Source organism: Cetorhinus maximus, chromosome 7 (genome assembly GCF_964194155.1).
Source record: "Cetorhinus maximus chromosome 7, sCetMax3.hap1.1, whole genome shotgun sequence".
Classification (NCBI taxonomy): Eukaryota; Metazoa; Chordata; class Chondrichthyes; order Lamniformes; family Cetorhinidae; genus Cetorhinus; species Cetorhinus maximus.
In genome coordinates, this window is record NC_135885.1 from 56,879,998 (window position 1) to 56,905,419 (window position 25,422).

At 46.6% G+C, this 25,422-nt stretch overlaps 1 protein-coding gene across 2 annotated transcripts in view; it reads right to left on the minus strand.

Moving 5' to 3' along the window:
• dync2h1 (dynein cytoplasmic 2 heavy chain 1) overlaps positions 1 to 25,422 on the minus strand; it is a 766,235-nt gene that overhangs the window by 14,530 nt on the left and 726,283 nt on the right. For both annotated transcript variants that reach the window (XM_078545532.1, XM_078545531.1), the window contains exons 87-88: positions 2,087 to 2,196; positions 1,830 to 1,911 (exon numbers count right to left, since the gene is read on the minus strand). In XM_078545532.1, the coding sequence (XP_078401658.1) occupies positions 1,830 to 1,911; positions 2,087 to 2,196 (192 nt within the window). The remainder of the gene's footprint in view (positions 1 to 1,829; positions 1,912 to 2,086; positions 2,197 to 25,422) is intronic.

Here is a 25,422-nt window from a genome sequence, read left to right on the forward strand (position 1 = left end):
CGTGTGGTGATGTCGGGCGGGTCTCCCGACGTCACTGCGTGTCATTTAGATTTTCAGTTCGGCGGGTGCACAGCCGACTCAGCTGCATGCCTGCCAAACGGTCAAAGGCCTGTTAAAAACTAATTGAATCAATAAAATGAGATGCCCATCCAACTTTAAGGTTGGCGGGCAGGCGAAGAGCCCAGGCGAGCCTTCATATTTTTCATGGAACCCCATCCATGGGCGGGATGAGGTTTCATGAAGTGTTTAAAAATTCAATAAAATTAAAAAAAAAAATTCATTGACATGCCCCAGCTCATGTGACACTGAGGGAACACGTTTTAAAAGTTTTTAATTTCTTTATTTCAATGTTTAAACCATTAAGTAATCTCCCTGAGGCACAGAGGTGCCTCAGGGAGATTTCTGCACTCTTTCCCGCGCATGCGTGAGCCACGACTCAGGGAATACCCCCCTGCCCGCACAGGGAGCACTCAGTGCTTCCGGGCACGTGTCACGCTGGGCGGGCCTTAATTGGCCCCCCCACATAAAATGGTGGCGCGAACCTGATCGAGGGTGCTGATCGGGATCGCGCCTGCTCTCGCCCGCCCCTACACAACTCACCCCTCCCAACCCGGGGAAAATTCTGCCCTATGATTCTATATAAATACAAGTTGTTGTTAATTTCAAGACCCATCAACCTCATCTTTAAATGCCCCCATGGTCACACCACACCCTTGTGCAGAAATCTTTTCCAGTCATTTGTGTCTGCATGTACTCTTTGTTCGCTGACTCCACATTATCCCAGTTCCTGTTCCACTGATTGTGCTGATCTTTCAGCCATAATGGCCCTGACCATTGGAATTAACACCCCTCCCCAAGTGATCCACCTTACTCCTCTTCATTATTTTGCTCCTTACTTTCAAATATGTCCTAAATACCCTTCTCTTTGCTAATGATTTCTGTTCCTCCTTAGTCTTTTGCTACTCTTCCTCCTTCATTTTTCTCCACTTTAACAGGTCTTTTTGCACCTCAAAAGCACTGATTGATGTACGAAAATCAATTAATACATGGGGGAAACTGAATAAAGCAATCTGAGAAATAGGGAAATAATGACATCTGAAAATGTATCATTCAGAAACTATATATTTTTTAAAATAGCAGTGTACAGTAATTGTCAATTAATCTTTTTGGTTGAGTGTATTTCAACGGTGATTTCAATGCATCAATTGGAATTTTCTTTGTTTAAAATGATCAATGTCAAAATAATTTCAGGGTGAAGTTGAAAGAGATCGAAGAATTTTAGCAGGCTTGACACTCAATGTGTCCATCACTACAGGATAGCAATCAACAAAACAGAATGCTGAACTGTCGAAGATTAGATCAATCCTTGATGAGTACTGCATCCAATTCTGGTCACTGTGACACATGCTTTGGAGGTAATTCATAGAAGAGCCACAAGAGTGATGCCTAACATTAACTCAAGTGGACACTTGCCAACACACTCTTCACATGCAGGATGAATCTTGTTCCCTTTGAGATTTGGTATTCTTGCCATTCTGTCCTGATGAGTGCAAGTCAAAACGCTTCGACAGCATGTCTCTTTTTTCAGCACTACTCAAGTTCTGTACTACCAAGCGATTATTTATTTAAATTTCCTTAATAGTGTTCAGTCTCCTGAAGAATAATTTTGACATCCCTTTAAAATAACATGATGTGTTTCAACACAATTTACATTATCAAACTCTTAAGTTCAAGATTATTATTATTGAGTGTTCACCCTCCCACTAAACTTTATGATGTTTTTAACACTAGATAATTGACAATGCTTTTTGTAAAAGCAGGTTTCCTACCCTAACTTGAAGTTTTGCATCCTGTATCTGTCCCTTCCATGCAGCAACAAATTTCAGGTTGTCTATTGAGCAACCCATAACTCTGCAATATAAATAAATTATTTAAAGAGACTTGAACATTACATCTAAAATTTCTTAGAAACACTCTTAGATTTTATTGAGCTATGTACATGGACAACTAAATACATTTGCTCCTCCACAGCTCCTAGTCTTTACATCATTAAGAAAATAAACATCGTTAGCAATTCAAGGCTTACCTTGCAGTTTCTTGACGTAGAGCATTAAGAAAGGTATCTGGATGGAACAGTTCAGACAGGTCCAGGGTATCTGAGAGAAGCGTCTGATTTTCAGCTTTTTCAACCCAGTGCTGTAACAAGAAGCAAACATGAATTGCGGCAAGAGCACATTTCAAACTTTCCATTCATTCGATCAACAGTGGTTCAACTGGAGTTGTGTTTCAAATTCTTTCACAGTTTAGTTTTTTAAAGATTATTTTAAAATATGTTTTGGATTGCAGTTATTTTACATACAAAAAGTTGACAGATTAACATATGGAAAAGAAATCTGAATTTGGCATTAAAGACGAGATGGACTACAAGCAATTGTATGAATATGTGCAGTTAAACTGATTTGTAGCTTCCAAATTGATTCTCTGGGCAGAATCGTCCGGTCCCATTGGCAATGGGTGTCATGGCGGGTGGGGGGGCGGGGGAGAGACGACGACAATATGGCGAGAAGGCCAAAAATCGGTTTCACGCCGTTGTGAAACCACTTTGTGATCATCCGCTCCATCTGTCAATGACGATCCATGTTTCTCACTGCCGCACGTCGGGAACTGAATTTCAATACTTTAGCATCCCATTATAATCCCTGCTCACCAGAATCATAGAACCATAGAAAAGTTACGGTGCAGAAAAAGGTCATTCAGCCCATTGTGTCTGCGCCAGCACCTGGTCCATAGCCATGCAAGTTACAGCACTTCAGATGCAGATCCAGGTAAAATCATCAAATTTACCACCCATGTCGGTGTGATTCAGAACGGCGTGCTTCACGACTGCTTTTAAAAGGCATGCACCTGGTGAGCTGAACTTCGAGGGGAACCCGGAGGTGAGTGCACACAACCTTGCGCAGCACTTGTGAGCATCACACGTAGGAATAAGGAAGGGGCGCCGCACGTTCAGGGTGGGGACACAGGCAAGTCACTTTTTCTTGGCCGGCTTTCAGTGTGGTGTTGGGGCAAGGGCTCCAGTGTGGGTCAGGCCAGAGGGTGAGTGGATGTGGGCAAGACAGCATAGACTGAAGGAAGTGCACAAGCCCCGGGCGGAGTGTGGTGGGGGGCAAGGACGCGGCCATGCATTTGGAAAAGCTTTTTAAAAGTGAGCATTCTTCCCCAGCTGAGACTGTTCAGCAACAGTTCCATTCACATGCTTGGAGTCGGGCCTCTAAAGCTATTCTGCTCACTCAAGCAACGCAAAAGCACGAAGGTGCCACCAAATGCTCCAGGACTTTTCCCCCTCAGGTGCAGGCTACAAATTAATGTGCGTTTTAGGGGGCAGCAGAACAATTGGCTGACTGGGCAAGTTGTAGAATCCCCTTGCAAAAGATGGCCATGGCGCAGTCACTGGTGGAGGTGCTTACACTCCCTTGCAATGACTTTATTAAGGTTTGGACCAGTATCCATCATAGTTCAAGTGCAGCCTTGCAGTGCGGGTTAGGAGAATGCCACGTCTGAGCTGAGAGCACAGCATGCAGTCCAGTGGCTAAAGCTGCCTCCAATCAGTCAAGTGGAGTGGGGCAGAGGTGGGTGGAGTTTTGGACAGTCATGAAATACACTACACACTGGCCATCCAAGTGGTGGCCAGCACTCTCTTGCATTCGTGAATGGGCCTTTAGACTTAACCAAGAGAGGTTCTTAGGACACTTATGCTAACCCATGCATCTCTGGCTTTGATCCTGCATGAAGAGTACATCAGGATCATAGAGCCTGGTGATTTGGCAGTATATCTCATGGATTACAGAGAGCAGAGAAGAAGAGTGCAGCAGAGGTGCCTGGCTCAGCAAAGGGAGGAGCGCCTCCCTCAAGATGCAGGTGCGGAAGGGCCTGCTGCATACGCAGCTGAAGATCCACAAAGAGCCGTTGCTTGTGGGTGCTTTGCTAGACTCAGGGTCTATAGACACTGCTTGCCATTCCTGCAGATGACTGAGAACCAGTGCTGCCAAAGCCTGCGCATGTCTAGGGAATTGGTCGGTCACATATGCCTGCTGCAGGATTTGACGCCATGGGGACATGGAGGGCATCCACTGTCCGTGGCTGTGAAAGTGAATGTGGCGCTGAATTTTTACGCCAGTGGCTCCTTCCAGGGTTCCACAGGTGACCTGTATGGGATCTCGCAAGCCTCCACCCACAAATGTAAACAGGAAGCCGCAGATGCCATCTTTGTGAAGGCACAGAACTTCGTGCATTTCAACCGGGATTAGGAGAGCCAGGAAGCAAGAGTGCTGGGATTTGCGCAGATCTGTGGTTTTCCACAGGGACAGGGTGCCATCCACTGGACTCACGTGGCACTTAGATCTCTGTGGCAACAAGCAGTCAATTATATCAACGGCAAGGGCTTCCACTCGCTGAATGTTCAGCTGGTGCATTAACACCACAAATGCATCCTACAGGTCTGCGCATGATTCCCAGAGAGCATCCATGACCCCTACATCCTTAGCAGGTCTCAGATTCCTGACATCTTCCAGGGTCCACAAAGGCTGAGGGTTCGCTCCTTGGGAACAAGGGCCACCCACAGAAGATGTGGCTGATGACGGCCTTAGATTGCAGGAGAGTGACGGTACAATGAGGCTCATGCTGCAACCTGGACTTTGGTAGAGCAAATGATAGGCATTTTGAAGATGAGGTTCCGGTGCCTCAACAGCTGCAGTGGAGCACTGCAATACAGTCTCCAGAGAGTGTTGTGCATCATCGTCGCTTGCTACGCATTATACAACCTGATGCTGCAACGGGGGAGGAGCTGTCTGAGGAGGACATAGGAGAGCTGCATGTCTCCTCCGATAAGGAGGATGTCGAAGGGGCTGAAGATGTTGAGGTCCTCGAAGGCGAGGATGCCGGTGATGAGGCCATTGCATTAATCAGATGAGGCAGGCGTGCTTGGGAGGTCTTCATGGCTGCAAAATTCGTGGAGAATGATGACGGGATGCAGTGAGGACAGTCCTGACATGCTCACCTTGCAGCTGTGAACATTTGATTTCTGTGTGGCTGATGGTGCACACATATCCCCAGTGCTCAGGCTCATGTCATGGAGAAGCAGCAGAGGCCCTAATAGTCCAGGAGGATGAAGATGACATGCAGTGAGGACACTCCATAGATCTTCATTTGGCCTCCTGTCTGGCTGAGGGCAGCTCGCTTGCGCTCTGTGATCAGGGTCATGTCATGGAGACACAGAAGTGAAACTTTAAATACACTTGATCCTTTGTCAGCCTTCAACACCTGACCCCTTCAGGAGCACACCATTGCCGGTCACAGATGGTGAACAGATGGGGGCCAGCCCCACTTCAAAGGTGCTGAGAGCACACAGAGAGAATGACGAAACTCTGTGACGCCTCCCCACAACATTCTGGCAGCAATGAAAAACACCGTTGAGCTGCAGGCATCACTAATGTGTCCAGCGAGTGTGAAGCCGGACCATCATCTTGGTCGGAAGGTTACACACTGCACAGGGAAGAGGCCCTGGACTGAGACACCTGCCTTTATCTTTTGCAGGAACCAAGGTTTCAGATCTGAGTGACAGGAACACTGTTCATCATAACAAGGAGCAATAGGCAAGGAGACATTCTTAGGAGTTTATTTACAATAGTGAACATTATGTACAAGTGGTTAACACCCATGGCCAGGCTGTGCAACTACATCTTCTTAACTCTGCGGCGATGTCTTGGTGCTCCCCTGACAACCACAGCAGAGGTGGAGGCAGCCAGCTGACTGCTACACCCTGTCCCTCTGGAGGGCCATGACCTGGAGGGCCCTGGCCTCTTTGGGTGTCCTGCTGTGGGCCAGCTGCACCCTCCCCAGCCTGTTGAGCTAGAGTTGTGAGGGTCACAGGAAGAGTGGATTTGGATTGGCTGGACATTCCAGAGTCACTAGGTGGATTGCCCCGGGGTGTCCAATTACTGGTCCTGCTCCCTATGGGTGCCAGAAGGCCCTTTGCTGACTCCTTGAAGAGATGGGGAAGCTGGAGTGAGGTCGAGTTGCCCTGCACCACTCTTGTGTTGGCACTGTTGGAGACCAACTGTGGCATCAGCGATGGAGTTCAGCCCACACATCAGCACAGACCGATGTCCTGGCCCAAGATCTCCATGGTGGCCGCCATCCTGCCAGTGTTGACCACGATGTGTTGACATGCCGGCTCTATCACCTCGGACTGAAGGCAGACAGACTCCTCCAGCGTTCCTTGCAATCTGAGGAGTGCAGCAGACATCCCTTCCTGATGTTCCCGTGATTGCCTTTGCACCTCCACCAACTGATTGAGGGCCGAGTCCAGAGACTCATATCGGACTCAGACTCAGCAGATTCCTTGCCTCCGGCAGTCCTCCAGGTGCCGGCGACCTCGGATATCCCTGCCTCTGCCTGCTGTGGAACAGATTGTGTATTGTGCTCATCAGATTGTGATCCCAAGGCTACTCTACATCTAGAGGTGTGTATCACTGTGCTGATGGAGGGTGTGGGTGAGCACCGTGATGGGTCTTCAATAGTGCTGCCCTCAGGGTCCTCATCCAAGGTGCTCTTGGCGCTGGGGTCGGGGTTACGGTCGCCTGAGGACAACTTGTCAGATATGCCTAAGAGAGAAAGTGGAGATTATTAGTGCTTGGCAGCCACGTTGAACACAGAACAGTGGATTCAAAGTAGCGTTGAAAGAAGTACGATGTGGTGCAGGATACTCACGTGGGTGTTCGTCGCCAACCTCACCATCACCGCAGGAATGGTCTACGTCCTCTCCGGCCAGCTCCAAAGCTTGACTCTCGAATGGTGTGAGTATCTTGATGTCCAGCACTCTAACCCTAATCTGGGACCTCTCCTGGCAACTGTGCACGGTCTTGTCCTGCATGAAGACAGATGGAGAGTGTGAGCAAGGCGCATGCCAGGCCAAATGGGAAGGATGGTAGGTGTGCGTGTGTGCTGAGTGGAGCAATGGACGGGATGAGAAGGCTATCTCTAGAGGAGATGAGACCAGATGGAGATGTGAGGGTGTGTGTGAGAGAGAGAGTGATGATGTCTCTTGAGCGGGCAGTGAGTGAGATGCCAGTGAATGTGTGATGTCCTTGTGAGTGGGTGAGTTGAGATTGATAAGGTGGTTGAGATCATTCATCAGTTTACTGCACTGGATGGCCGACCTCTTGTGAGCAGCGCTGGCACTGACCACCTCTGCTGCCACCTCCCAAGCCAGAGTGGTGAGGCTGATGGGCCTCCTGCAGCCAAAGGGGGGTACAGGACCTTGCGGTAGGCCTCCACTACGTCCAGAAGGTATCCCAGGGATTTTTCACTAAATTGGGGGCTGCAATCTTCCTGGCTTTTGGGGCCATGTTTTCAGCAGAGCAGTCCTGTGCTGCATCAAGAAGTGTGCGCGGGGCTGCATTTTAAATATGGCACCTGGCGTGAGGAAGCGGCGAGGTAACAGCGTGGCAGACCAATCGGAGGCCTGCCACCAGCGATCTGGCAGTTTCCCATGACTCCATAATTTATGAGGCGGGAAGGGGACGATAATGTGCGAAAACCCACTATTGTGGCCAGCGGGGAAACAACTTTTTTACACCCGTTACCGCTCTTCATGCAAATCTGGGACAATTCTGCCCTCTGTTTGGTTTGTTCAAAACAACAGCAGGTCTTCCGTACATTAACCAATGTGAGTGCTCCACTTTAGAAATCTTGGAAGACACCGGCCGGGATTTTCCAGCCCCACTTGCCGCTGGAAGTCCCGCTGTAGGTCAATGGACTTTTGACTGGCCCACTGCATCCCCTGCGACGGGTCCCGCTATGGGGGTGCTGGAAAATCTCGGTCATGGTTTCTGCATCTGAAAAATGTTAATGCAAGTATCTTACAAAATTAAGCCAAATGCACGTTTTGTAAAATTCAAAGGTGATGAGAAGGTTTAAGAGAGCTAACAGTTAAACAATAACCTACTCAAACAAAAAACAAACACGGCGGTTGTTTAGTCTTCTCCAGCACAAGTTTACATGTCACATTTATACTGGAGTGAAACATGCTTTATCTAATTCTACACATTAATTGTGGGCAGAATTCAGAAGGTTGCACTGTGACATAATGTTTAGTCTGTCAAAAGTCACTGGCTAAGTATTCCAATTTTACAATTAATAACTTCATATTATTTGTGTCTTCCAAACCGCAGGCTTTTAATGAGTGTGTGCGTGAGCTTTAGAAAGACATGTGCAGACACTAAAGCCAATTAAATAAGACAATGTCTGTGTAATGCTAAGATTTCCATTTAATTAATCTTTCCTTGACCTTGTGTTGGAATTTGTTTGTGGCGTTTTAGACAATAGGGCCTCAAAATTTGGCTCAGCTTGATAGCACCCATACTTTTGGTGCTACAGGTGTAATTTTTAGTACAAAATGGCATTGGTGCTGTGCACATACACTTCTGGTGTCATTTTGATGAGGGAATCAAGAGTGGGAGCAGAAAGCATGCACTGGAAGCAGGAAGAGTAGGCAAATTGTGACATCAGCCAGTGCATTAAGCTGCTAATTACCTAAATTAATTAACTTTGATATTTGAATGCATTAAGCTGATTTGACTGTATCAGTGCCATTTTCAACCTCAACATTCCAGCTAATGCCCTCTCTTAATGTGATACAGCCGAACATGCATTCAACAGCAAGAATAAACTCTGCTACATTATTTAGAGCGATCATTAGCTACTTTCGGGTTAGTTGCTGATCAATTTCTACTGGCTTTTGCTGAGTTAGTAAAAGTGCTCAGTGGCTTGAACTATTATTTAAAGTTGATAAAGTCTGCTGTGTGGAGGTCTTGTGGTGCAATGGGTAGCTTCCCTGCTTCTGAGCCAGAAGCTCCGGGTTCACCTCCCACTCCAGGACTTGATGGCCAAGGAAAGTGCGTTCATAACCTGGCCAAACAGGTCGAGTATCAACTTGTAAATCCTTCCAACATATGCCAATGGCAGGTGGTAAGACCAGGAGATGTTCCTGGTCAGCTATGTGATAGAAAGAAATCAGAGCCTCTAACGTCATGATCCATAGCTCCAGGTTACAACATGCATGCAAAAGTGTATGTTGCCATAGTAACTCAGACTCCTTGGCTCATTTGGCTGGTTGGCCAATGTGGATCAGATTGATGCCAACAACATGGGGTTCAATCCCTGTTCCCACAGGGGTGGATTTGACACCTGTCCTTGCCCTACCTGTGGTGGAGGTCATAATGCTGTGGGTCAGACATGGGCAGAGAACTCAAGAAGAAAAAGTCTATGGTATTACATGTAGTGAAGGCCTTGATTTCTACATCAAGGGTTCTGCTTAGAGCACTTGCTCACAATCAGGGATGCTGTAGTTTCCAATCCCTTTGACCTGCAGCATTACAGGGAAGATAAGCAGAAGTGACATAGGAGTACAAGGAGAAGAAGTGTTTCAGCAGGACGCCACATCCATCTTGAGACACTTGTCTTCAGGAAGCATTTTTTTTCAACCTTAGTGTCAGCAAGGAATGATGTGTGCAACATTTCCATTTTACAATGGAGGTGCTCAGTAAAATCATTTACCTATTGCAGGCAGACCGAAGCCTCATATTAGGGCGAGGATGGTGCTGCACTGGCTGTAAAGGTGACCATGGACATGAACTTCTTCGCATATGGCTTTTTCAAGGCTACAACAAGCTACCACTGTTGTATAAGACAGGTGACTGACACACTGCATGCTAGGGGAGGGGAAATCGCTGCATTCCCTCATTTCAAGGAGAGTCAGGCAGAGCATGCACTTGGCTTCACCAGGATTGTGGATCGCCCTGTGGTGCAGGGTGCCATTGACCACAAGCATGTCGCTTTGCAGGTGTTGTATCTACAACTGCAAAGGGTCCAACTCATTGAATGTACAGTTGGGGTGTGACCATGCTCAAAATATTATGCAGGTGAAGGCCCAATATCCTGGTAACAGTCATAATGCCTTTATTCTGAGCCAGTCTGCTGTTCCATCGGTGTTTGAGCCACCTATTAGACTATTGGGTAACAAGCTCTATTCTGCCCACTATATTGCTTAAGAATCTGATCAGCAACTCATCCACACATGGGCAGCATGCATATAGCAATAGCCATGCTGCCACATGGGCATCAGAGGGCAGACCACTGGAGTGCTAAAGCAACAATTCCACTGCATGGACCTATCTGGAGGAGCCCTGCAGTAGTCCACAGAATGAGTTTCATGATTCATCGTGGTCTGCTGCATCCTGCACAACCTCACCATCATGAGGGCACAGCTCTTGTCAACAAGTTTGCGACGAGCAGCTGAGGATGAAGAGGAGGAAGGAGGGGGGGAGGCAGGGATGAGGCAACCAACACACACTCTTTCCATTTGGGCTGTCTGTGATCGGCTGATCTATCTGTGGTACCAATGAACACAATTCAAATTCCCCATTCACTTACAGTTTCATACCTTATCTCCTTTCTATTGCCTACCATCATAGCATCCTCTTGGCCACACTGCTGAAATGCAAACCACCACAAAATATTCCAAACCAACTTTATTCAAAAAATCATCCAATATTCCAAACAAAAGTCAACTAATCAACCTTGCAGACTGTCTTAGTGCCTGTTTTGTGTGTGCCTTTGTCTGGCCTCACAATGTTGCCCCAGTAGCTGCAGCATGGTTGGTGGAAGCTGCTAACTTTCAGCGGAAGAGTCTGCAAATTACCTTACAGAATGATCTTGGGCAGCTCAGGCCCTAGAAGGCCTGCCTTCAGACCACAGCAAGATGGTGAGCACCGTCTGCTCCATCAGGGTGCGGATATGCAGCCATGCCTGTCCTGCTGGTTAGCTGTTGCAGTCTTAAGTTGTGCACCATCTTGTCTTGCAAGAGGCAGGAAGGTGTGTTAATGAATGTGGTCAACCTGCTTGGGTGATATGGTTGTCATGGTTGAATAATTGGCAGTGTTTACAAGGTTTGTATGTGAGTATGAGGCTTGCAGCAGTGCTAAGTGTGTGAGGGTGAAGTTAAACTATGAATGTTAGGAATGAGTTGTGTTATGAATATCTAGTTCATGGTTCATATATTTTACAATATAACTTTTCATTTCAGGCATTAAAGTTTTAACTGTGGAAAATGGGGTAAATGTAATTAAAACAAGCTTGGTGTCCATTATACTTAAAAGGTTGGGGTCATGTTGACTTAAGGGGTTAGCAGCTAGAAAGTTAAGGTCATATAACAGCAAGTGGGTTTATTTAGCTAAAGAACTGGAGACATGATGTCTGCAATCATTTCAGTAAGGGCAGTCCAGAGAGATGTTTTTGTTTTGGGAGTTAGAGCTAAATTAGTATAAAAGCATTCAGTAAACCCTCTAGGGTTGTAAAATCCATTTATTTCTACAGATCAAAGACAAAATTGTAAACAAGGGATAATTAACCTAAAGGTCTGCTTGGGGATATTTCAGAGTATGCCATTGCCATGGAGAAGGGGATAGGGGAAGCCATTTTTGGGATCAAGTTATGGGCTTTCCTATTGACCTGGGAATATTACAGAGGCAGTTGCAGTTCGGACCTGGTCTGACTTGCAGAATAGTAAGAGATAGTCAAAGTAAATGAGAGTTAGCTAGGACTGTACTGTAAGCAGAGCAAAAAACTAACTTCATCATTCACCATGTGGAATGCAGGTAAGGCTTAATATGAGTTTGAATTTTGAGAGGGGCTGGAAGATTGCCTAGTTTGAAACTAGTGAAAGAATCCACAGTGGTCCTCGCAGAGTCTTGTGGCAAGGAAAGCAACCAGTAAATTAGCTTGGAAAGTATTGGAAAAGTCACCAGAACAAGGGACTGATGCATCCACAGTCAAAAGATGGTAAATGAAAGTTTTAACTCTGAGAATAGCTGGAGCGGAGAAGAATTAAAGTAGTCTCCAGAGGACTTTGGCATACTTATGGTTCTTCCTATAGAAGTAAATAACTTTAAGATATCACGTAGAAGAGAATTCTTGGTGGAAGTAAGAAGTAAACCCAAGGCCTAGCATATGTGGGTTTAAGGTACAGTTTTAACTTAATCGTATTTGCTTTGTTTACTTTGTTTTATATACAATAAAGTTTGTGTTCCGTTTAAAAAAAACTAAAATCTTGTGGCATAGTTCTATTGGTTAAAACAAGTTGTTTGGATTTCTCTTTAAATGTTAATGGTCTAGAACCAGCTCGCAACAGTTGTGATTGATAGAGATTGCTGCTAAGTGAGGCATGGGGTTTTGGTGTATTGAGCAGCATGTGAGGTAAGTGGTGAAGTTTTTTAACTTTGTTTTATTTGTTGGTGGGATGTGGCATTTGAAGATGAATTCACTAGCCTTCACCATTTGGTGAGGTCATTAAACTTTGCAACACAGCATTCACATCCTCGGAGCTACACTCCTGGTTTTGATTTGCACAGCTTTCTAGCTGCTCCTCTTGTATTCTCGTTGTCTGTCTGGAGGGCCTCCTGTCCACCTCCTGCATCAAAGCCTCTAATGCCACAGAGAACCTTGGAGCCGGCTCTCTGTCATGTTGTGCTATCACTGTATTTTTACCAGGTCAAAAGTCATTTGTGCAACAGATTCCAGCACTTGCTCCAGCCAAAATGCACCTCATTTTAAGAGGTGCAGGCTTGCTTTAAATAGCGTAGGGCAGTTTGAACTTGTGCTCACCTCTCACACAATTTTAAACCCCCTGCTCAGGTGTGCAGCTACTCAACACTGTGCTCAACACTGAGTGTGCGCTGCAATCATGTAAATAAGCAGGCAGCATGAAGTTTGCATGCTGCCTGTATCAAAAGAAACGTGCACAGGTTAATCAGGCATCATGATCCCTGAACCCCTTTTCGGACCTTATTCAATTTTCCCACCAAGTATTTTACAGACCTGCCAATGAACTGTTTCTGTAAGTATATGTAAATAACATAGCTACTATATAAAAAGTTTTTTTTGCTTAAACAATGCCTTTTGTTTTATTTATAAAGTTAAAGATAAAATGATGTTGAAATACGTGTCAGCAACCATAATCTTTGTTAGGCTAGTATTTTTCAAATGAAATGCTTCTGTCTCAAAGTTTCACGTTTAAATATTGTCGTCCCTGCATATAGAACCATTTTTATACATTAAGCAAACATTCAGAAAGCAAATAATAATTAAGATGGTGGCTCATTGCATATTTGATTGGCCTCACTTAATGGTAAAATAATGATGAGAAAGACTGGATATTTCAGCAGTGACTGCTTGCTTGCCATATCTTCAATGAATTGTGGATATTACTCAAGTATGATTATCAACTTTGTCAGGTAGAAAACTGGACTAGGGTTGGTTGGTGGGGTAGGGTGGGCTTACTAACTTTATTCTTATAGACATAAAACTGTAAAATCAGGCGTATAGGAATAAAGCTGCTACAATCAACTGACTTCTAGGGATAAATTTCTGTAACTTAATTTAAATGCATAAGTCATTACAATATTGCTGCATATAAGAGCAAGTTAGATAAGCATATGAAGGGGAAGGGAATAGAGCAGTGATAGGCAACCTAGGTTAGTGAGTGGGCCACATAAGGGCCCTCCTTCCTCTCAGTGGGCCGCAAGATTGAAATCGGGCATATGCACTGACCATGACCCCATGAATAAGATTAAATACATTTAATACACGCCGAATACTTCACAATGAGTTATAGAAAATGTTTCCACGGCTTCCTTCAGATTTGGAAGCTGCCGAGCATGTTGGCCAGAATCTACTGGAAATTTTGCTACATGAGAGGAATGGCATGTTTTGGAACTGATATCACCTCGTTGCAAATTAAGTAAAATGGCCTCCCTTTCTGTTCAATAATAAAATAATCTCGCTCCCAACTCTTGTACCATTCTGCCCTCGGCACTGATTTTCCTCTTTTTGGCTACTTCTTCTTCCACTGTACTTTTTGATTTTGCACTTGATTCTCCTTCTTTATCACATCACTTCAACACAGAGCAATCCATTATATAATTAGGGGCAAATTAAATTATCGGCAAAAGTAACATAAAAAAGTGCAGCCTCCCACGTCCACCAGTGTTGTAACCAAGACACTTTCTCAGGATAGGATCATTTTGCTAACTGTGCTTGTGTATCTAAAATTTGCAGCGTGTGCCAGTTGAACTGTAGCAGCGCTTTGATTGGACACAGATAAAGTGCAGGGCTCTCACAGTCTATGCTGTGTGCAATCAGCACACACCTCACTTCACGTGCCCTTGCTTTGTGTGTGTGTGTTGCTTTAGTAAGAGCAGTAGGGAAAAAACTACACTGACGGGAACCAGTGGAATCTGGCAACCTTGCGCATGGGCAACAGTCAACAAAATGTCTCGCGGGCCACACTCAGAATCCTGATGGACCACATGCAGCCTGTGGGCCACAGGTTGCCCACCACTGGAAGAGGGTTATGCTGACACAGTTAGATAAGGAACAGTGTGAGGAGGTTCAAGTGGAGCATAAATACCAGCATGGACTTGTTGGGCTGAATGGCCTATCTCTGTACTATATATTTCATGTAATTGTATGTAGAAACCATAATTAAGTCCTTATCTTTTTTTTATTCATTCATGATATGTGGGCATTGCTGGCTAGGCCAGCATTTATTGCCCATCCCTAGTTGCCCTTGAGAAGGTGGTTGTGAGATGCCTTCTTGAACCACTGCAGTCCATGTGGTGTAGGTACAACCACAGTTCTGTTAGGGAGGGAGTTCCAGGATTTTGACCCAATGACAGTGAAGGAACAGCAATATATTTCCAAGTCAGGATGGTCGTGAATGCTGGTTGGCAATTAAACAACTAACTGGAGGAGGAGGCTTCACAGATATTGGGGGATGACCAGCACATCAGTGCAAAAGACAAGGCTGAAGTATTTGAAGCCAACTTCAGCCAGAAGTGCCGAGTGAATGAACCAGCTTGGCCTCCTTGTGGCGGGGCAGGCAGGAAGTCCGCTGCCCCGCTGTCATGTCCAGATGCCATATTTAAAAGACACCCAGACAGTCCTTCATTAATGGCGCCAGGGCCTTTGCAGTGGAAGACAGCAACCTCTGGCCCCAAGATTCAGTGATGCATCCCTGGAGAATCTCTTCCAGGTTGATGAGGAAAGGTGGGACATCCTCTTTCCAAGGGATAACAGCAGGAGACACTCTCTTCTGACCACAGCGGCCTGGAAGGAGGTTGCCAGGGTAGTTGGCGCCCGTGGTGTCCATAGGAGGACCGCCCTGTAGTGTAGGAAACGGATCAATGATCTAATCTGCTCCACTGGGGTAAATGAACCTTCTACTCACTCCAAACACATATCACCACTCATTTTGTGATTGTATCCTGGGGCGGGGATTTGGGGGTGTGGGGGGGTACCATCACTGTCAAGGCTAGCATTTGTGCTGCCCATCCCTTAATGCCCTTGAGGAGGTTGTGGGGTGCTGCCTTCTTGAACTGCTGCAGTCCATGTGTGGTGCTGTTGGGGAGGCAACTGCAGGATTTTGACCAGGCCACAGTGAAAGCATAGCCATGGGGTGTGGAGTAGAGGGCAACAGGTGGTGCTGTTCCCATGTGCCTCCTGCCTTTGCCCAGCTAGCTGTTAGATCTTGTGGGTTTGGAAGGTGACATCAAAAGAGCCTTGGTGAGTTGCTGCAGTACATCTTGTACATGATACACACTGCTGCCATTGTGCGTCAGTGGTGGGGTGCCTGAATGTTGAAGGTGTTGGATAGGGTGCCAATCAAGGGTGCTGCTTTGTCCTTATGGTGTCGAGCTTCTTGAATGATTCTGGAGCTGCGCTCATCCAGATTTTGGCTCCTCAGTCATCTGAAGTGTCACCAAGCCTGATGGACGTCATCCTCGATTCTGAGGGACAGCAGCCAATGATTCCATCATTTTCCTGACTTGTGCCTTGTACATGGTGGCCCGGCTTTGGGGAGGCAGGAGATCAGTTATTAGCCACATAATTAGCAGCCCTGCAGACCTGTTCATTCATCAAACATGATCACAATCCATCTATCTGTCTCTAAGCAGGAGAAGGCAGTGTACAATAGGGGGCGAGAGAGAGAGAAGACAGGAGGTGGGATGCCTGAACTCCGACCTTACACTTCATTTGAACAGCAGGCTGCCGGACTGGCAGATGAGGATAGAGACCATGCATGTGCCGAGGGTGAGGTTGGCCTCTCCCAACAATCTAGTGAAGAAGCATCGGTATTCGAGAACTTCAGAAAATCAAGGTATTTGATACGTGCAATGTTTGAGCCATTCTAGGCAGTCACTCATTCGCTCTTTTCTCCGTTCTAGGTGCCAACAGGAAGAGGGGGAGGCCAGCGTCTTTCACAGAAGAAAACCTCAGCCCCCCAGGGCACCTCGGAGGAAGAAGACAATGATGACTTCACACCTGCAGAGCCATCACAGCGTTCACATGCACCCTCCACCAGCCCAGAGACATACACCTCGGTAGGCCATATATCTGGTTTAGGCTCGGGGTCATACTCTGGTGGTCACCTCACACACATGTCCACAGCAGGCGGAAGCAGTGACAGCCAAGGTCTCTGGCACTGGGGAACTGCTAGAGAAGAGGCCCCTGCTAAGTCAGAGTCAGATGACAAGCATTAGGAAGTTGCTGGAGTTTCAAAGAGACATAAAGAGAGTTTCAGTCAGAGCTGTCAGAGACCCTGAACAGAGTGGCATGAGAGACAGAGGAGTCCAGAGTCCATTCACATGTTCTCTGATGTCATGACTCCAGCATATGAGCACATGGATATCTCCATGGGGAGGATGGCAGACACCATCGAGTCCCAGGTCCAGCAAAACAGTTTCTGTCGGATATGCACTTGGACCGGCACTTCATCGCAATAACCTTGGGTGTGTCTCAGCAGTGGCTAGGCGAGGGGGGGTGGGGCACCTCGACCGCCCTCCATTTGCCCCTTCTCCTCAAAGAGTCAGGGAGGGGCCCTTGAGGACCCAAAGGGTGGAGCAGCGTCAGGTGGACACCCCGGGGGCATCCACCCAGGACACCCCAAAGGTGTCTAGGCATTCCCAGCCCCCTCTGCCTGTGACCCCATCAGCTCCAGCTGCTCAGGCCGCAGAGGATGCACTTGGCCCTGAGCAGGAGACCCAAAGTAGGCCAGGGCCCTCCAGGCCTCAGGCCTCCAGTGGATGTCTGCCAAAGTCATCACAGACAAGAGGGCAGAATAGTCAGCTGGCTGCCTCCACCTCTGCTGCAGATGTCGGGGACACACCCAGATGAAGTGGCAGAGTTCGAAAAATTAAGACGTTTTGAATGAACGATGGTGACATGGGTGTAAAATCATTGTACATAGTTTTGGCACTTGTACTGATTGGAAGTCTCCTGGATTCATTCTTCCTGCTAGTCGTTTTAATGGTTGTGTACACTCCAGCATTTCCAGGTGAGGGACATCCTGGGGGACCAAGGATGGGTGTTCCTCCCTTAATATATGCCTATGCATGGAGACATCGCACTTTGACAAGGGTGATGAGAGCCATGTGAGAGAATTCTCCCACTCACGCTATTCTGCTTGCCTTCACTGCCCTTGCGACTCTATAGGGAGACCTTTGCCTTGTCATAATACAAAGACAAAACACACGAGCCCCTGTTAGGCAGGTCCATTCTCCAGGGAGGATGGAGGTTTGAAATCATGAGTTGGCTGCCATTTACCTGTATGCCCCTTGTAGGCATCCACCTCCCTCCCTCCCTTCATTACTAACTTTGACTGGAGCCTTGGCAAATGGCTCAGAGTGAATGGTAGATCTACACTTTGCTGGGATCTCGTTTTATGAGAAACCTCTAGGCCAGGCCGGCTGCTGTGTGGGCTTCACCATAGAGTAAGGATTTCAAAAGAACAAAGCTCTCACACGGTCTCCCCATAATTATTAGAGTGTTCTTTTAGTTGTCCAGTTGTGCCGACCTAAGCTCAACCCACCTGAGAAGACCCTCCTCCTACCTCGATGTTTTGCAGGTGAATGTCGAGGGTGCTGCCTTGCTGCTGAGCTGCCTTTTGCTCGTGATGGTTCGTGTCACTTTTCAAGCCCGACCACCATTTACCCTCTCCCTGTCGCCCACCAATATCCCCCCCTAACATCATTGATTCCCCCCCATGTGACTTTTATTCTTCTTTCTGTAACCATTGAAACTACCCCCTTCAATCTGTACGCTATAACCATTGACCTCGACATGCCTTCCCTCCCCAGTGAGCCCACATCAGTCACAGTGGTCATGCCCACCCTGATCCTGCCCACTCCCTTTATCCATGCCACCTTTCTTGTCCCCCTCAATGACCCTCCTGATGAGAACTACACCTGCCATACATACACCCAGACCCTCACACCCTAACGCATCCCACTTCCCCCCTCACTGTGACAGTCCCTTCATTCCATAAATCACCTCTGTTCTCTCTCCAGGACTCCGCTATTGACTCTACTGACCCCTCCCTATAAAACACTTCCCCCCTTCCCCGCTCACACCCACCCCTCTCTCTGTACATTCAACCCCCCCCCCCCCCATTTAATGTCTTCCATCCCCCTTCTCTTTGAACCTTCCACCTACCTCTTTCAATGAGCCTTCAGCCCTACCCTCTATTTGTACCTTAAATCCTCCCTTGCGTACCATCTCCTGCAGTCCTCACCAATGGTGCAGGTACCGTCAACTGACCGTTAAGTCCATAAGTCCCCTCATTGAATGCACGACGCATTTGTTAAGTTGGGTAACTGAATGGCATAAATTCCCGCAGGCAGAGCATAAGGTGTGATGTGGGCACAATATTCCAGTCTATTGGCTTGATAATGAGCATTCATGAGATGTAAAATGGGTCCCCAACGATCTTTAGCGGGAAAGTTAGCCCGCCATGAAAGTTGGGAGAACACGACTTCCCACATCCCACAAGATGCACATTCCACATAAAACATAAGAACACAAGAACTAGGAGCAGGAGTAGGCAATTCAGCCCCTCGAGCCTGCCCCGCCATTCAATACGATCATGGCTGATCTCATTTCGGCCTCAACTCCAATTTCCCGCCCTCTCCCCATAACCTTTCAACCCATTACTAATGAAAAATCTGTTTATCTCCTCCTGAAATTTATTCAGCATCCTGGCATCCACTGCACTCTGAGGTAGTGAATTCCACAGATTCACGACCCTTTGAGAAAAGTAATTCCTCCTCATCTCTGATTTAAATCTACCACCCTTTAGCCTAAAACTATGACCTCTCGTTCTAGAATGCCCCACAAGGGGAAACATCCGCCCCACGTCTACTTTGTCTATCCCTTTTAGCATCTTAAATACCTCAATTAGATCTCCTCTCATCCTTCTAAACTCGAGCAAGTATAGCCCTAAACTGCTCAATCTCTCATCATAAGACAAGCCCCGCTTCTCTGGGATCAATCTAGTGAACCTCCTCTGAACCGCCTCCAATGCAACTACATCCTTCCTCAAGTAAGGGGACCAAAACTATGCACAGTACTCACCAATGCCTTGTACAGTTGCAACAACACTTCCCTATTTTTATGTTCTATTCCTTTAGCAATAAATGCCAAAATTCCATTTGCCTTCCTTACTACCTGCTGTACCTACATACTAGCTTTCAGCGATTCATGCACGAGGACACCCAGATCCCTCTGCACTGAAGCATTCTGAGGTTTCTCTCCATTTAAATAATAAGTTGCCTTTTTATTCTTCCGACCAAAATGGATAACTTCACACTTATCCACGTTGAACTCCATCTGCCAAATTTTGGCTCATTTACCTAACCTGTCCATATCCATTTGTAAATCTCTTATTTCTTCATTGCAACTTACTTTCCCACCTATTTTGGTGTCATCTGCAAATTTAGCTATAGTACCTTCTATCCCTGAATCCAAGTCATTAATATAGATTGTAAATAGTTGGGGCCCAAGGACCGAACCCTGTGGCATCCCACTAGTTACAGCTTGCCATCCAGAAAAAGACCCATTTATCCCGACTCTCTGCTTTCTGTTGGTTAGCCAATCCTCTATCCAATCTAATATATTATCCCTAACTCCGTGTGATCTTATCTTGTGTATTAATCTTTTGTGTGGCACCTTACCAAAGGCCTTCTGGAAGTCCAGATATACTAAATCTACAGGATCCCCATTATCCACTTTGCTTGTCACATCTTCAAGGAACTCTAGCAAATTAGTCAAATACAATTTACTCTTCATAAAACCATGCTGACTCTGATGGATTGCATTTTGACTTTCCAAATGCCCATTACTACTTCCTTAATAATGGATTCCAACAGTTTCCCAATGACAGACGTTAAACTAACTGGTCTATAGTTTCCTACTTTCTGCCTCCCCCCTTTTGAATAAAGGCGTTATATTAACATTTTTCCAATCTACTGGAACCTTTCCAGAATCTGGGGAATTTTGGAATATTATAGCCAATGCATCTATTATCTCCGTTGCCACTTCCTTTAAGACCTGGGATGTAGGCCACCAGGTCCTGGGGACTTGTAACCCTTTAATCCCAATAGTTTGCTCAGTGCTTTTTCTCTAGCGATGGTGATTGTTCTAAGTTCCTCCTTCTCTATACCCTCTGCACTACCTGTTACTGTTGGGGTGGTATTAGTGTCCTCCACCGTGAAAACTGAGGTAAAATATTAATTAAGTGTCTCTGCCACTTCTGTGTTTCCCACTATTAACTCCCCAGTTTCATCCTCCAAGGGACTAACATTCACTTTAGCTACTCTCTTTCCTTTTATATACTCGTTGAAGCTTTTATCAGTTTTTACATTTTGCGCTAGTTTTCTTTCATAATTTACCTTTGCTCTTTTTATTTTTTTTTAAGTAACCCTTTGTTGTTCTTTAAAAGTTTCCCAATCTTCCAGCCTGCCACTGACCTGTGCAATTTGGTGTGCCTTAGTTTTTGCCTATATGTTATCTTTGACTTCCTTGCTTAGCCATAGATGCTTTTTCCCCCTCTTACCATCTTTCTTCCTCTTTGGAATACATTTTACTTGGGAGGAATTGAATATCTCCTGAAATATCTGCCTCTGTTCATCAACTGTCCTACCTTGTAGTCTTCCTGCCCAGTCCACTAGGGCCAAATCTGCCCTCATGCCTATGTTTAACTTTTGTTTAACCCCAGAAAGGCAGTGTGGGACTCAAGTTTCTCGCTCTCAAACTGAACTTGAAATTCTAGTATGCTATGATCACTCTTCCCTAGAGGATCCTTTATTATGAGATCATTAATTTATCCCATCTCATTACATAAAACCAAATCCAGAATAGCCTGCTCCCTGGTTGGTTCCACAACATATTACTCCAAGAAACAATCTCTAATACACTTTATGAACTCTCCCTTGAGGCTACCCTTGCCAATTTGATCAGTCCAGTCTATATGCATTTTAAAATCACCCATGATTATTGCTGTTCCTTTTTTACACGCTCCCAGTGTTTCCTGGTTTATACTGTGCCCTACTGCTGAACTACTGTTTGGGGGCCGAGCCGAGCATCATGTCAGCAGAGTCAGAGAGTTAAAAAAGCGCAAGCAGGGGTGAGATTGAGAGCGGAGCTGGAAAGTTAAAAGTGCGAGAAAGGGTGAGTGTGTGACCGTTCTCATATCATTTCCGACATCAGTGATGCCTTTTCCTTAATGTAAAGTGTGCTTTTGGAAGTAACCTCATTCAAATGCTTTGCTGGGTCATGGCATGTTCATTCTTGGCCGTGTAAGATTGCAACTGAGGTGTTCACCCCTCTTGTCTGCACTATTGAAAAGTGAAGGTGTACTGAAAAAGGAGAGATGTGTAAACGCATGGAGAAGTATCATATATCCTGGAACTCCATGTTCTCTCTGTTATCTGGCAGGATTTTCAATCATGACCCCATAATCAGAGCTCGGTATGTTCCTGTCTGCTTTGCATGTTGCCGACTTTCCAAGTGTACATCTGCTAAGCTCACCAATAAATCTGAGCATCTTCCCACCTCAGTGTGCCGAAGCTCTTCCCCTCATAGTCACATTATTGTCCTGGCACTCAACCTACAAGCTTGAGAGTTTCCCACCTTGTAGTTGTGTGTATTGCAGCCACAAGGCTCTCGTTACAATGTAGGGATGCAGCGCTGTGCTGTTCATTCTGCACAATGTTCCTTCACCTAAACACTAGTCAAGGTCAGTGATGATAAATCCAAATGCTGATGCTTTGCAGTCAATGGAGTCTTACAGTATGCTCTGGAAGCAAATATGGTAGCTTCAGGCAATGTTGAGGGCAGCAATGGGATAGGAGCGAGGATGTAATGAAGCTGAAGTGTGCTTTTTATTATCACTGGAGCAAGACCTTGAGAGTTTCGTAATGTCTTAGTTTTTCGAAATTCGCCAAGGCCAGGGCTGGCCATGAGGGCGACTATCTGTGTTAAAGAGGAGGCATTTTAATATCTGGCAGACAAGTGTGTGAACATTGTCATCCTCAGGTGGTCCACATTCATAGAAAGGTCAGGATAAACGCAGGCCTGCATTCCTAACTGGGTGTGCTGAATGTCAATGTGATGGAGATGAAGTTGACACAGAGGACTGAGTGATCTCAAAATGGATTAATACCTACGGAACGCCCTCGTCTGCCTTAATTGAGCCAAGTGTGACCTATCAGTATCACCATCGAGGTTACACAGAATGCGTTGTCCTATTGCTGGAGATGGATCTACTTGAGGAGCTTTGTCAAACTGAAGTCATACAGCTACGAGTCCGCTGAGGATTGTGGAACAGCTCCTGCCTCTACAAGGCTGCCATAGTGACTGGGATGCTGGACAGATGGATGAAGAGGCAGCACATTCTGATGTCTGATGCTGGCATGCCCTCCTCCAGTCAGCACCTCACCTCAGCAAGCAGACATGCTCCTGAGAGTTCATCATCCAAAAGATCAGGACAATGTGAGCTTGATGTGTAACTATTCACTCTCAAATTGAAGTGCATGGCTGAAATGAGATGGATAGCAACACTAGTGTTCATGATGGAGGGCATTGTCCAAGAGGATACTCAATACAACTCATCATCTTCCTTGTGGAATCTGGTGGCTATGAGGGCCTCATCCGCATGCCTGCCTTGTCTGCCTGTGCAATGGCCTCTTGTCCTGCAGCCTCGGCTTTCTGGACCTTATCACCCTCATTGCCTTCAAGGTCCTCATCAGAGGATCGATGCAGCTCCTCCATGTCAGCATCTGGCAAGTCCTCCCCACTTTGCAGCACCAGATTGTGCAGCGCACAGCAAACCACGATGATCCATGAGACCTTTTGGCGAGTGTACTGGAGTGCTCTGCCAGACCTGTTGAGGTATCAGAATCGCACCTTTAAGATGCCAATGGCGTGCTCCACCAATGTTCAGGTAACAGTATGAACTTCTCTCAGCTGGATTTTGTGGCCGCCGTATGGGTGTCATCAGCCCTGTCCTTTGTGGGTACCCTTTGTCACCAAGGAGCTAACCTTGAATCCTGTGTGGTTCCTTGAAGATGTCCGGGATCTGCAATATACTCAAGATGTATGAGTCGTGGCAGCTTCCTGGGTGTCTGGTGAAAACCTGCATGATTTGTTTCCTGTGGTCACAGACTAGCTGGACATTGATCAAGTTGAAGTCTTTCCTTTTTATGTACTGGAGTGCCTGTTGCCAGGAAACTTTTCTAGGCACGTGAGTGTAGTTGAAGGCAACTTTGCACCTGTGGGAATCTGGAAATCGCAGCAAAGCCCAATGCACTGGCATCCTGGCTAGCTTGATCTCTAGTAAAGTCAACGTCATTCCCTTGGCTACAAAGGCGTTTGTTACCTCCTGTATGCACTTGTGCGTGGAAGCTTGAGAGATCGTGCAAAGGTTCCAAGTGGAGCCCTGGGCAGAGCCACTCGAAGTTAAGACTTTCAGAGCCACTGGCAGATGTCCCAGTGTCCAAGTCCCAGTGGTGTCAGCTCCTGCAAAATGTGACAGATGTGAGCCACCTGGACATGAGGAGGCGTTGGCGACACAATCTCTTGCTCATCTGCAGAAAAGAAATGCTTGTTCTATACACCCTACATCTTGAGAGCTGCCCATGCACGTTCCAGTGAGCCTCATCCTCTAAGTTTGGAGGGGGCCCTGCTGCTCCCTGCTCATGAGGGTGAATCCCTCCATTTGGCGAGCCTGGCATCACCGTCGCAATCTTCTCCACCTTCTCTCCTGCCTGTACAGGCTGCAATAAATCAAGCCTCCACCTTCCTGAAGGCCTCCTCTCTGGAGCATCAATGAGGAAAAGAAATGACTCAACATGAGCCTCCAAAGGTCCTATTTCTGTCCATGACTAGTGAGTGACTATGGGTTAAGGGGCTTGGTTTCAGGGTCTGGCACCTATTCACCACTGAAACCCTGGCCAATGCAAGGTATGTTTCAAGATGCTCCTCCCCACCCCCCATCCTTTACATGACCGACTGCTATGAGATTGCTTTGCCCAGGCACTTGGATCTGCTGCTTTCAGGCCAGGTGCTGGGATCTTCATTCACCACATTCTAAGACTACACTCTTTGGAACACACATGAGGGTTTGAGGGCTAATGTTTAGTGACAAACTGAGATTATTTGAGGGGGGTGGTGGTTGTGGTGGTGGTGGGAGGGAGGGGTGCGGTGGGACAGGGGGTGCAGCACCTCCCTTGGCAGTCATGTAGCTAGCTCTTTGCAGGGGTGGCCTTTAAATATGGCGCCCAGTTTATTGAAGGCCTGATGTGATGGCGGGGCGGGCGAATTAGAGGCTGCTCACCAGCAACACAGCATGTTTCCTGGGAATGCATGATTAGTGAGGCGGGATTGAGATGATATGGTGTGAAAAGCTGCCATTGTGGCCGGCGGGCAAAACGTTCTTTTTCCCACCGTAGTCAACACTTAGTGCAAATCTGGGACAATTGTGCCCTATGTTTCCCTGTATTGTTGTTACCAAGTTGTGAGTAAACAAAATAAAGGTCTATAAATTAGCCAATTTCAGCAAAATGAAAGAGAACCAATCCCAGATTAATTGTTTGGACAAAATGGCAGATCAAAGAGTGGACCAGCAGTGGGAAATGCTTAATTGTAGCATGAATAAGGTGTAGAATAAAGATGCAGGTTCAGCCGATCTCCCCAGCATTTGAAGGACTGCTGGGGAGGAGGCATCTGTGAGGTCCGAGCCAGATGTTAAGCCTCTGGAATTGGCCTTCCAACTCATCATGAAGAGTCAACAGAAGGCTGGGGAACATTACGCAGAGCTGTTGGAAGCACTCAACAGAGTGGCATGCGAGTCGTCCACCTGCTCTCTGATGAAGCGGTTCCCACGTGTGCGCGTATGGAGGTCTCCATGGGAAGGATGGCGGGCGCCATGGAGACACTGGTCCAACAGAAAGCAGAGATGCGTGCATATGAACA